Source organism: Sebastes umbrosus, chromosome 20 (assembly GCF_015220745.1).
Source record: "Sebastes umbrosus isolate fSebUmb1 chromosome 20, fSebUmb1.pri, whole genome shotgun sequence".
In the NCBI taxonomy this organism is placed as follows: domain Eukaryota; kingdom Metazoa; phylum Chordata; class Actinopteri; order Perciformes; family Sebastidae; genus Sebastes; species Sebastes umbrosus.
Genome location: NC_051288.1, coordinates 21,444,542 through 21,457,143, shown reverse-complemented (window position 1 = coordinate 21,457,143; position 12,602 = coordinate 21,444,542). Strand labels below are relative to the sequence as shown.

The following is a 12,602-nucleotide window of genomic DNA, read 5'->3' as shown; positions in this document are numbered from 1 at the left end:
GGAGTGGCTGGAACACTGCACAGCTGAGCCCAGTGGAATCGATGGGTAATTTGTGCCAAACTCTCGTCATAAATAGTCCAGCAGTTCATACCAGGCTGGAAATCAAACCCACCACTGGTTGTGTGTGCAGCGTTTCACTTCAGAATCTCAACAAAACTTGTCTAAAAAAACATATTGACAGGAAAGAGACAGAAGAGAAAACGTCGAAATCAGCTGGGGCAGCGCGGCCGGTGCATCAAGGCCGCTGTGGCCGGAGGGCATACGATTTTCAGAAGGGCATCAAGGCCGGACAAAGTGGCCACGACGGCCGTGGCCGCCGGTGAAAGTCCTGCGCTGACCATGACCATATCTTCATTGATTTTTCTCAAAAATAAAAGCACTCTTTTTCCACTTTTCTAATACTAATGTTGTTTTTTACAACATCTGTGTGGAATATCTACAATATTAGTCATATTAGAAGTAACACTTACACTTTACCATATGTTAAATTTATGTGTGAGCAGACTGTTGCTGCATGTCTGGACTTTTTTTTAAGCAAAAAACACCTCTTTTCCCTCCATGCTTCTGCTTTCACACTGCTCACCAGACGTTGGGTCGTAAGTAGTGGAAGGAGTCTGAGGAAATTGAGAACACATGGACTCCAATGTGGAATTCCTGTGCTCTTTTTTTTCCACTCACTCCAGCAAATTCTTAGGAATCAGCGCATTATGTCCAGGGATGAGTGCCAAGGAAGAGAAAAGGCCTATTCTCTTTATTTTCAGCAGGCCTGGAGGGTATACCAGGATATCAGAGGCTTTGTGCAAACACAAGCACACATAATATAACCACAGCAGATCACTCAAAGTACACCTACGTCCACACACACACACACACACACACACGGGGAGCATGGTAAATTAATCTTTCAGAATAAAATGTCAAACAATGGACTATTCAGGCATAATGTTTTTTCGCCTCTCTTTGTTTTCCAGTCCCCTCCTGTGGACCCACCAACGTGTCTGCCTTCGCCACCACCTCTAGCAGCATCCTGGTGCGCTGGTTTGAAGTTCCTGAGCCAGACAGAAATGGTCTCATTCTGGGCTACAAGGTCTGTTTGAGCTTTTCATGTATTTGCTGTTTATTTACTGAGCAGTCAAAGACCTCTAATTGTTTTTCATTGCTATTTATAGGCAGTATGCAAAGCAGCAGGGTGACAGTATGTGAGGCACTTTCTCCGACTTAATTTCCAAATTCCCTTTTCTCCCAACTTATTGATCAGGTGGTGTACAAAGAGAAGGACTCTGACAGTTCGGTCCACTTCTGGATGGTGGAGGGGAACGCCACCCACAGCATCCAGCTGACCGGTCTGGGGAAATATGTCCTCTATGAGATCCAGGTTCTGGCTTTCACGCGGATCGGAGATGGACGGCCCAGTTCTCCACCCATCCTGGAGAGGACTCTGGATGATGGTACGGACATAGGACTAAGCAACATTGAGCATTAGAGTTAATTGCATTATTGCATTATGGCAAAACATGAAGGATACCAAAGCAATAATATAGCAATACTTTCTCATATGAAATTACATTAACCTTAATTAAGTCAGGGCTTTATGGAAAGTCGATTTTTTGTTTTATGTTGGTGACCTTTGTGGTTTGTTGAGGAAATTACAGTATATTCTTCATCTTAATTTTCTTCACTTTAAATGGTGAAAAGGCCAGTGGAGAATATATCTTAAGTTTGATGTGATTTTTGGTCACCAAATCGGAATTATGAGTAACTTCTGAGTTGTATTCGTGGTTGTTGTTTGTCTTTATTTCTCATGCAGATTAGCATCTAATTGACGACAATTAATTGACATTCATTTATTACATGAACAGAATACAAAGTAATGAAACAGACAGCTTCGCTATTGACAGGCTCATTGGCAATTCATCTGCCTTTTCCCTTTTGCCCAGTTTTTCTTCTGGCTCTGCGTCACAGCAGCGCAGGCGGTTTGCATGCAGATGAACGGCGCCCCCTTTGCCGGGGCTCTTTGCTCACCTAGTGAGCAGCATGGAGGGTGGCGGGCTGCCGTTCGTCTGCATGTGTTGCCCCACGCTGCGGTGTTGCAGAGCTGGTTGAGGGTTGGCAGAGTTTCACACTGGGGTCATTACGTGACCAGGCATTATTAATCCACTTGACAAAGGCGGCTTCAACCACAGGTGCTCTCCCCGTGTGCGGGGGGGTTTTGTTTTCTGTAAGGTAGCCTGAGGAACACCAAGTTTTGCTGCTGCATCTCGTTTCATTGAGAGACAATAACTTTACTTTTCCCATCACGATTTCAATGTGCACGCAGTGCCAGCCTCAGGTAGCCAGCTGGAAAGCTGAATAAAAAGTACTGTAGATAGAATTACAGTAGTTTTAAAAATGTTTCCACATGTTGTTATGTATGAAAAGACCCTAAATGAACACTATAAGTGGATTTCTTGATTACTATAAGCAAATTTAAATAGCATTTATATAGGAATGATTCTGTCCCAAGCATTTTGATCCATATAAGTGGTTGATCACTGTAACCGTGATTACTATAAGTGTTTTCCACTGTATTATGCATTATGTCTGTTGCTTTCCTGCAGTGCCAGGACCTCCAGTGGGTATCCTGTTCCCTGAAGTGCGGACAACGTCAGTCCGGCTTATTTGGCAGTCCCCCTCGCAGCCCAACGGCATTATACTCGGTTAGTAACATATAAGGAAGATGTTATTTTATTTCTTATATCTTGGTCGACTTTATTTATTGACATTTTACTAGAATCTGCTGCATTTGTCGTATTACTTGACTCTCAACATACTTTTGTAATGTTAATACCAAATCTTGTTATTTTGCAGCTGTAAAGGGAGTTGGCTTCTCTTGTAAGCTAATTGGGGATTTCCTTGTGAGCGTTTGATTCATTATACATATGTCAGGTGATTTATTTTAAACTGTACAGTATGTCAGAGCCACACAGTAGCACGCAGGAGCAGATGCTAATGGGATCATTTGAGGAGAGACAAAGCTGCTTGTTGCACAGTTTGCTTTCCCTCTTGTTGATAGCAAAACCAACACAAACAACAAATGCTTTCAAATATCTAAAATACATTTTTCAGCCTAGTTTTAATTCACCATTGAGCCTCCTTATGACGCATTCTGTTTGTCCCTCCAGCCTACCAGATCACATACCACCTCAACTCCTCCAATAGCAACACGCCCACAGTGGACGTGCTGATCCCCAGCGCTCGCCAGTACACAGTCACCAGCCTGAAGCCAGAGTCCGTCTACGTGTTCCGCATCAAAGCGCAGACGAGGAAGGGCTGGGGCGAGGCCGCTGAGGCGCTGGTGGTCACCACGGAGAAAAGAGGTAACTTACTGAATGTGTGGTGCATTTTAATTCTACCATGTTAGAGCGCTGGATATGTGACGAATGATTATACAAAAATAGTCTGAATGAGCACATGAAATAAATCCTCTCTAATGGCAAAGTGAAGTGGTAGTGATGGCAGTGATGGAAACATGACACGCTAATTTGAATATATAATAAATAAAATCAACAGGGATTTGGACAATTATTAAAATGTATTAACGTGCAAAACACGCAATTAATATGCTCTCCTCAAAGCCTCCATTGACAGAAACAGTAATTTGACCTCCTGATCTTCGAAACACACTTCGTTCAAACTCGACAGAAACAAAATAAAACTCATCAAAACTGTCTCCCAACAAGCACTATGTCTGGTTTGTTTGAAATAAACCCTTAATTCACAGAGTTAGATGTGAAAAGAAACAGCTGTTATAAGTGATCCTCAAAGCCACCAGACTCCATTGATAGAAACATAAAATTGACCTTGCATCAAAACTGTCTTTGTTAGTCTTTCCACTGTTCCAACAATCACCAAGTCTGGTTTGGTCGAAATAAACCCCTAATTACCTGAGTTAGATGTGAAAAGAAACAGCCGTTATATGAGCTCCTCAAAGCCACCAGACTCCATTGACAGAAACAGTAATTTTAACTCGACAGAAAATAAATAAAACTCATGAAAACCGTCTTTGTTAGTCTTTCCACTGTTCCAACAATCACCAACTCTGGTTTGAGAGTTTGAAAGAGAGACTGAATAAGTAACGGATTTAAAAAATAAGTAACCACCGTGACATTTTCACTGTTTACTAACCCTGCTTCCGGTGCCGGCCGTGACATTGAACGTGAATGAACAGGAAAAAAAACAGAGTAACGACATGGCCTACTGGCAGTGAGAAAGGAGGTTTTCCCGTTTAAAAAAACTGCATATCCACACTAATTTTGGTGGGAAAAGGGTATAATGGTAACAAACTGGAAACACGGCAACAGTTGTATGCATAATTCTGAGAGCACACACAGGTGTGTGATCTTAGTAATGACACATCTTGTAGAGAGCTGCACTGAGCCTCCTTTGCACTCGGTTCATTCCCAGTTAACAGTCCAGTCAGCAGATGTGTTTTCTAAAGGAGTGTTTGTGCCCTGTGGGTGTTTATCGGAAGCGCTCTGATGCAGTTGTGAGAGCGAATCAGTCCATCTGCTTCCCTCAAGGCGTGTTGGGGGATTGTTTACTCTGCAACTTTCATTTCTCGGCTACTTTTCATTCATCAGAATCACACTTTTTTTTTTTTTTTACCTCCCTTGTTTGTGCAACATAGCCCATGCAAATTTGAGCAAATGTGAATTTCTCCATCCTTCCTTGTTTTCCTCCACCCAACATCCATTGATGCCACTCTATCCTTTATGCCCAATGTTAGTTTCTCTCATCCAACCCCTCTGTTACCACTGTCTATGTTTACTCATGTAAACAGCATATTCCGTTTTGGATATTCTGAATTAGGCCTTATTCAGAATGGAGCATTTTCTGATGAAGACATGTAGGACATTATTCAGATTTTAGGAGCATTCTTTGGACATGTATACAGCACATTCAGAATATGCTTCTCAATTTTACGTCAGTTTGCGACACACAGCATCTTGCCTGTTTATGTCCAGCTCTGTGCATTGTACACATCGTTGTATAAAGAGAACTGGATACAGCATTGGAGGCGGGCTCCCGTTCATTCCTATGAGAGTTGCTCAGTGGCGCATGAAGCCAAAATGGCTCGACTGCCGAGTGATAAAGTACCCGGATCATACGGCGATCTTACGCATCCACTGGGCCCATAGAGCAGGCGCAGTAGAGTTTCCTTTAACTCCGCCTCCCAGCCCTCGCTCAAGCCTCGATATGGGTCTCATTCACATGAATGGAGGATGGGAAATAACTCTGGATTCAGCTATTAATGCATTTTACTTTTAGGACCTAATGATTTAAATAAGGGCTATTCAAGTGTTCGTACTGGGAAGTTGATTTACCTCAAAAAGAATTATCCACTGAGTTACAGACGTCTCTTTCCAATGTAAGTGTATGGGAAAAAGTCTTTTTAGGTCCGATGGCATCACGTGACGGAGACCGAAGTTGTCGTACCACCGTTTGGCTACTACTAAAATTTGCATCAAAGCCCGGCGCTCTTCCTGGGGGGCTTGCGTTGTACACAAACCAACTAGCTGACAGTTTGCAGAGATGCATGCCCAAAAGAAAAGAAGGAGAAACACACCTCCTTTTAAACATTATGAAAGACTTGGATATCAACAGGTTTTTAGATATACGCAAATATCACAACGCCGACCTTTTCAAGAAGGCGGTTGAAGGAATGAAAGAGTGAGGCTCATTACATTAGCGTTAACGCTACATTAATTGGAGTATGCACGGCTGCATGTAAACGGGAATACTAGTGGAATATTAATTTTCATCAGCCATGTAAACAGCTTAGTAGGAATATTGTCTTTTACGGAATAAGGGCAAAAAACTGAATATGTTCTGCATGTAAACCTTCTGCCTGTGTGTCCATCCTTCCAGCTCGCCCCCAGCCCACCAGCCGTCCCACGGTTCCTCAGAAAGACGTCCAGGCCCGCCAGGTCCTGCTGTCGTGGGAGCCGGGCAGCGACGGCCTGTCCCCGGTGCGTTACTACACGGTGCAGCTCAGAGAGCTTCCTGAGAACAACTGGACCGTCCACTCTGCGTCCGTCAACCACGAGGCCATCTCCTACATAGTGTCCAGGTATTTTTATTTGGAACATTTCATCCCCTTTTTATTATAACAAATGTTTTTTCTATTTGTTCTCTTTAGATGTAGAGGGTGATACTAAATGAAACAACACTTTATCTTCTCCCAGACCCCACCGCTGCATTCACTTAAATATTCCCTCGGCTGTTGTATAGTTGGTAAATCAACAATATCCTTTTACGGGATACTGTTCCCAGGGTATTACAGTCTGGTTTAGAACATAAACAATAGTCAACCACATTTAGGGCTTCAGGAATTCAGTAAATGCAGCAATAAGGTCTCAGTTTGCTTGATTTTTTTTGTCTAGTAGTTTGTTTGAAAAACTTGCAGCTCTCACAGTGAGACTACCTTTCTCTGTTGATATCTGTGGGTTAAAAGGTTTAAGATCCAGTGCCGTAGTTTATCATCTAGGGTAATGTGCTGTCCTGTGCTTCCATCCCTAAAGGCTGAAGCCCTTCACTTCCTACCAGTTCAGAGTAAAAGCCACCAATGACATAGGGGACAGTGAGTACAGCGAGGAAAGTGAAGCGATCACGACTCTACAGGACGGTAAGAGTGACATCAAGAGATTCATACTGTAAATATCTGATGAGTAATAAACTTGGAACAGTTCAACATTTTGGGAAATACACTAAACATTCGCTTTCTTGCCGAGAGTTAGACTTGAAGATGGCTACCACTCTAATGTCTGTATGGTGAACACGAGACTACAGTCAGCAGCCAGTTAGACGGCCGTTCCTCATTTGCATAAAGTTGAGGTCTAGTCTCCTTTATGCAAATCACGGACGTCCGACGCGACTCGCCGCCTCTCAAAACTCCCGAGAATCTTTTAAAATAAACGTTGTCGATCCAAAATAAAGACAGATTCAGCAACTGCATGGCTTATTTCTCGCCTCAAATGTTTTCAGAAACACATTTCGGTGAACTATTTTCGTGAAATAAGAGAAGAAAGTTTCCAAACGAGCCTCCATATTGTTTCCGGTTTGAAAGCTGGGAGCAGCAGACCACAGAGGGAAAGCGTTCATCCAGTCAGGTGCTGAGTGTGTTGTGTCTAGTGGCAGCCCACCAAGATATAACCACATGATAAAGCCTACTTTTGTATAATATATTTCCCAAAAAGTCTAACTGTTCCTTTAAAAGATAAAGCTTCTGTAATGTGCTGTATGTTTAATATAGTCATATTTCAAATATACTGTATGCACATATAATTTAAGTAGTTATTTATAGGCACGATAATAACACTACATGCTGTATCTCTGTGAGAGGAGTTGAATGTCTGCATGAATTAGCCCATTGTTGTGATTCAGACACCACTGGCAAAGTCAGCAGGTGATGTCATGTGTGCACCATCTGCAGTTACCATGACATGAGATGACAGCGTTAAAACTTTGGCAACCAACTAAAGAAATGTTCTCTTTCCAACTGCTATTTTTGACTCATCTGTCAACGACTGTTCTGTTATAGCTATTGTGTGTTTATGCCCCATGAATGCCGCTGCACCCGGATAGATTTAGCGTCTTGAATTAAGCACATTTTCAGGTCAATTTAGCCCATTTATCTCTCTTTTATTGCCTCAGCGCCCGACGAAGCACCCGCGATTCTCTCTGTCACGCCGCACACAACGACGTCCGTGCTGATCCGCTGGCAGGTAAGAGGAGACAGTAAAACTGTTTCATTATGTTTCATTGTTTGCAAAAAATCCATGAAAGTCTATGAAAGTGGCGTCTAATGAGATACAGCGGCAGTACACAGAGTAGAGCTGTACTTCCAGTCTAACAGAAAACACCTGAAAGCACCTGAGTTAACAGGTCATAAAAAGAGGAAAACAGGAGGCTCCAAGCCACAATTTGACTTTTATGGAGAACACTTGTAGAGTTTATAAGGAGAGAGAGGTAGTTGTTTGCTTCTCCCCTCTGGCCCTGCTCTCTCATGTTCAATCACGGGGGGATTTCTCAGTGTGACTCACCTGGATGAGCTCAGTCTGACTTCACTTACTGTAAGTCTCTTCAGTGATGGTAAGTTATGCCTCATTTCCACTGCATTGTTCAGCTCGACACCACTCACTTTTGGTGCCAGGTACTTTTCTCTGTTTCCACTGCGGATAGTACCCCCTCAGTGAAGGCGCGATTCTCAGCTGATCGCCATAGCAACGCCGCTTGAAACTGCCGTGACATCATCTTCAACGTGACCCTCGCTGAATCCTTTCACCTGCAACGAAGCAGAGGAACGTCTGCTCTTATCGTAGTGTACGGCGTAGTTTTGCAGCCTGACATTTTTTAATATCTGGGTTGAGTGAATATTGTGGCTATTTAAAAATTGCGTGTTTTTGCAGGACGTCCCGTGCATGCATGTATAATAAGAACCAGATACGGGACCCCAAGATGGCGCATATTCAGTCCAACGCGAATTGTTGGCCTGGCGCATACGCCCAAAAAGTTTTCTAGCTTTTGGGTTTACTTTTGGGGTATTGAATATGTGCAGTCGTGTTTCTCCCGCTGGCCCATAAACTTTTAATTGAGATGACGTCATAGATATTTAAATTGCTTTTCTGGGCTCGAGGAACTTTTTACGGATATAAAACCTCAAAAAACTCAAAATAGAAAGAGTCATAATCAATTTGAGGTGTATTCGAGGCGTCTCTTTTACAATGGTGGTCTTTGGGGTAAATGATTTTTGGGTTGCAGGGGGATTTTTCGTTGCAATACAGCGGGTGGCCACTGGAAAAAATTAGAAGTGTGGCGCAAGTGACGATTCTAGGGACGATTCTCTCTGACCAATCAGTGGTCTACGGTGTTTTAACTCCACCTTCTAGTATCGGCTCAGCTTGCTTGAAACCTTGACTGAGGTGGTACCAAAAAAAGTACCAGGTACTAGCCACAATCTGTGCTAACAGAGAACCAAAAAAGAGCAAGTCGAGTTTAGTAGAGTCGGCACGGCAGCTGGATTCTCACGATGTCACAAGAGAGGATCTCATGTCACACGAAAATCCATATCGTCAGGCTTCAAGTAATGCGTTTGTGTCTGGCAAGCCATGACTGGACCAATCAGCGTCCTGTGAGGAGCTACTGGCAGCTACGGCCGTGGCTTAGGTGTGTGTGTCCATCTAAACAACAATGCTTCTGAAGAGATTAGCGCAGATGTTGCAATAGCATCAGTTCTATCAGAACTGGAGAGTATTTCTTCATTGAAAGAAGAATGAAGAACGACACTGAAGGCTTTTCTCGAAGGAAAAGATGTTTTCTCTCTTCCTCCAAGCAAGAGTTTGATTGACAGATGGTTCATCCAATCACCTGTTTTTTTTAAAGTGCCTGCCCTTTTCCAAACTAGTTTCCAATGACGGCTTCTCAGACGGTTCTGTGTAAACAAAACCATCTGGCGTGTCAGGTTAACCGTGCCGTACCATGCAGTGGAAATGCAGCATTAGAGACAAAAGGGGTGATGAAGTGGAATTTTACAATGAAGACACACAAGTAAAATGCCTATTAGGGTGAAATTAGAAATTTATATGACCGCATTAGAACTGGAAGAACTGGGTCACATGCAGTATTGTGAGCTATTTCTGGGGCTCAGTTCTGCTACATTAGACCTTAACTCCCTCATCTCTCCCCTCACAGCCCCCCTCGGAGGAGAAGATAAATGGAATCTTATTGGGCTTTCGGATTCGATACCGGGAGCTGCTGTATGACCGTCTCCGCAGTTACTCCCTTCACACCATCAACAGTATGTCCACCTGGGGTGAGCTCACTGGTGAGGAATCACTGCAGCTAACATGATAAAGTGTCAGTATTTTACCACCTGTGCTGTTGGTTTCTTACACAAATACATTTTCCAGTAGAACTGTCATTAACCGAAGACAGTAATTGCACATCAAAATCCAGCAATGGTATATTGGGAAAACAAGTGTCATTTTCCTCTGCTTTACTCCAGCAACATTGTCACACAGTTATGAGACTCCATCACGGTTGATTAATTCCTGTGAAGTCTTTGCAGCACCATTATATCCGTCAGAGGAAAACTTTCACACAAGCCTATTCTGTTCCCCAAGATCCCCGCTGGTCTTGACACTTCGCAGCAAAACATTTCATCTTGTGATCAGCTGCAAGCTATTATTAGGTTGACTCAGGAGCCGCTCTGTTTTCTATTGCTCCGTGTAACTCAGCCTATAATTTAACTCTCGTTGAGTCATTCTGCGCCTCACTCAGAGGTATGATCACTGTGATTGTGTTTTTTTTTATATCAGACTTTGGACACTAAGCCTATTGTGTCTCCACTACCTCCCCTCTCATTTCACATTGTTTTTTATCGCTTTTCCTTTCTACCTCTCCACCGCAGCCCCCTACAGCATCCAGAATCTGAGTGATTCAACGCTGACACAGCATGAGTTGGACAGTAAGTTTCGTCTCTGTCTCACAAAAACACACAATCACATTTTTTATCTGTTCAAAATGTACCTTAAAGGGAGATTTGTCAAGTATTTAATACTCTCATCAACATGGGAGTGGGCAAATATGCTTGCTTTAAGCAAATATATGTATATATTTATTATTGGAAATCAATTAACAACACAAAACAATGACAAATATTGTCCAGAAACCCTCACAGGTACTGCATTTAGCATAAAACATATGCTCAAATCATAACATGGCAAACTGCAGCCCAACAGGCAACAACAGCTGTCAGTGTGTCAGTGTGCTGACTTGACTATGACTTGCCAAAAACTGCATGTGATTATCATAAAGTGGGCATGTCTGTAAAGGGGAGACTCGTGGGTACCCATAAAACCCATTTTCATTCACATATCTTGAGGTAAGAGGTCAAGGGACCCCTTTGAAAATGGCCATGCCAGTTTTTCCTCGCCAAAATTTCGTGCAAGTTCTGAGCGTTATTTAACCTCCTTCACAACAAGCTAGTATGACATGGTTGGTACCAATGGATTCCTCAGGTTTTTCTAGTTTCAAAAGATGCCAGTATCCTTAAAACTGAGACTGCTGCAACCTCAAAAAGAGGCCACAAGTGGTGCTAATGTGTTTAAGAAATTAGTGCCGTTTACGTTAACGCGTTAACTTTGACAGCCCTAGTTCTCAATGACTCAATCCCCAAACTAATTAGGTTTAAAAAAAGCCGTCTCAATATGTTCTCAAGTGCCCCGCTGAAGAGCAGAGTGTCGAGCAAATTAACACAACATTTGGCTGCTTATAGTCACATCGCTTTGGTACAAACACTTCGGCTGAGGCCAACGGAAGCTCTCTGTCTACAGAAATTCTTGGACACTGAGTACACAAGCTTGCGTAGTCCAACATACTTCTTGGTTTGCTCATGTCAGCGTATTTGGATAAGCGCTACAAAAACAGATGGCCACATATTTTCTCCTGCACCCTTGTGATTATTTACAGCAGAAAATCAGTGTTCAGTTCCCATTAGCAGTGTTGTGAGGATGAGTGGGAAGCCAGTGAGAGATTATATCCTTATTATTGCACTACCGATTTTTACTAATTGTTTGCACCTGGAGGTGGAAGGAATATTGGGTGTTCAAATTTGGGAGCATTAAACTGTTAAAAAGTACAACTAGGATTTGTTGTTAAATATAGTTCCTAACGTTGTATCCCTGTTTCTTTACTTCTGCTGCAGAGCTAAGTAAACACAAGCGCTACGAGATACGCATGAGTGTATACAACGCTGTGGGCGAGGGGCCAGCCAGCTCGCCGCAGGAGGTGTTTGTGGGAGAAGCAGGTATGTACGCTTCCTGTACATTTCAATGAACACAGTCTCAAGTGCAAAATGATTTGACCACCCTCGAAGCAAGAGGATTAGGCTTCTTTATACAGCAACCACTCACACAACCTGTGTGTTGAAGTGATCTCCTTTAGAAGCACGCTAAGAGTTCAGGTGTCTTTCTTACATCTCAGGGTTTTTCTGCTTACTGTAGGTTGAACAGTTTAATTTCTTTTAGCTGTAATGCTGCCTGCCTAAGTCTAGTAGAGATATTAGATACTAAAACAATCACTTACAATACAGAAAAGTACTTGTCTTGCATTGTATGGTTAATTTGTGTGACGGCGTTCAACAGTGCCTACAGCGCCACCCCAGACTGTGGCCATTCAGTCCGCGACAGCCACTCAGCTGGACGTGACGTGGGACCCTCCTCCTGTCGATGCTCAGAACGGAGACATCCAGGGATACAAGGTCAGATTCACACTTTTATTTATTTTTTGACGATTTATATTTTATTTCATAAAATGATTAAAACAATAGATCTTTGACATGAACCAAAAAAACGACAATTAAATCTACATATAACTGTATAGCCATGTAAAATACAGTAAATGGATAAAAAAAAAAGATATAGCTGTGTAATTAAGGAAATTAAAATATGGAGAAAATACTTTAACGTAACTACATACAAAATAACTAAAAATACATAATGGTAAATAAAACTAAATACAGAATAAAAATTAATTAAAAAAAAATTAAAAACATCTACAATACA

At 42.4% G+C, this 12,602-nt stretch overlaps 1 protein-coding gene across 7 annotated transcripts in view; it reads left to right on the top strand.

Annotated features, from left to right (window-relative positions):
- Positions 1-12,602, top strand: part of sdk2b (sidekick cell adhesion molecule 2b) — a 327,437-nt gene that overhangs the window by 287,321 nt on the left and 27,514 nt on the right. For 5 of the 7 annotated variants that reach the window (XM_037754749.1, XM_037754751.1, XM_037754750.1 and 2 more), the window contains exons 26-36: positions 972-1,087; positions 1,259-1,448; positions 2,598-2,696; positions 3,162-3,356; positions 5,908-6,109; positions 6,561-6,664; positions 7,693-7,763; positions 9,730-9,862; positions 10,448-10,504; positions 11,744-11,845; positions 12,183-12,298. In XM_037754749.1, coding sequence (XP_037610677.1) covers positions 972-1,087; positions 1,259-1,448; positions 2,598-2,696; positions 3,162-3,356; positions 5,908-6,109; positions 6,561-6,664; positions 7,693-7,763; positions 9,730-9,862; positions 10,448-10,504; positions 11,744-11,845; positions 12,183-12,298 — 1,385 coding nt within the window. The remainder of the gene's footprint in view (positions 1-971; positions 1,088-1,258; positions 1,449-2,597; positions 2,697-3,161; positions 3,357-5,907; positions 6,110-6,560; positions 6,665-7,692; positions 7,764-9,729; positions 9,863-10,447; positions 10,505-11,743; positions 11,846-12,182; positions 12,299-12,602) is intronic. The other 2 variants (XM_037754748.1, XM_037754745.1) reach the window with 1 other exon arrangement.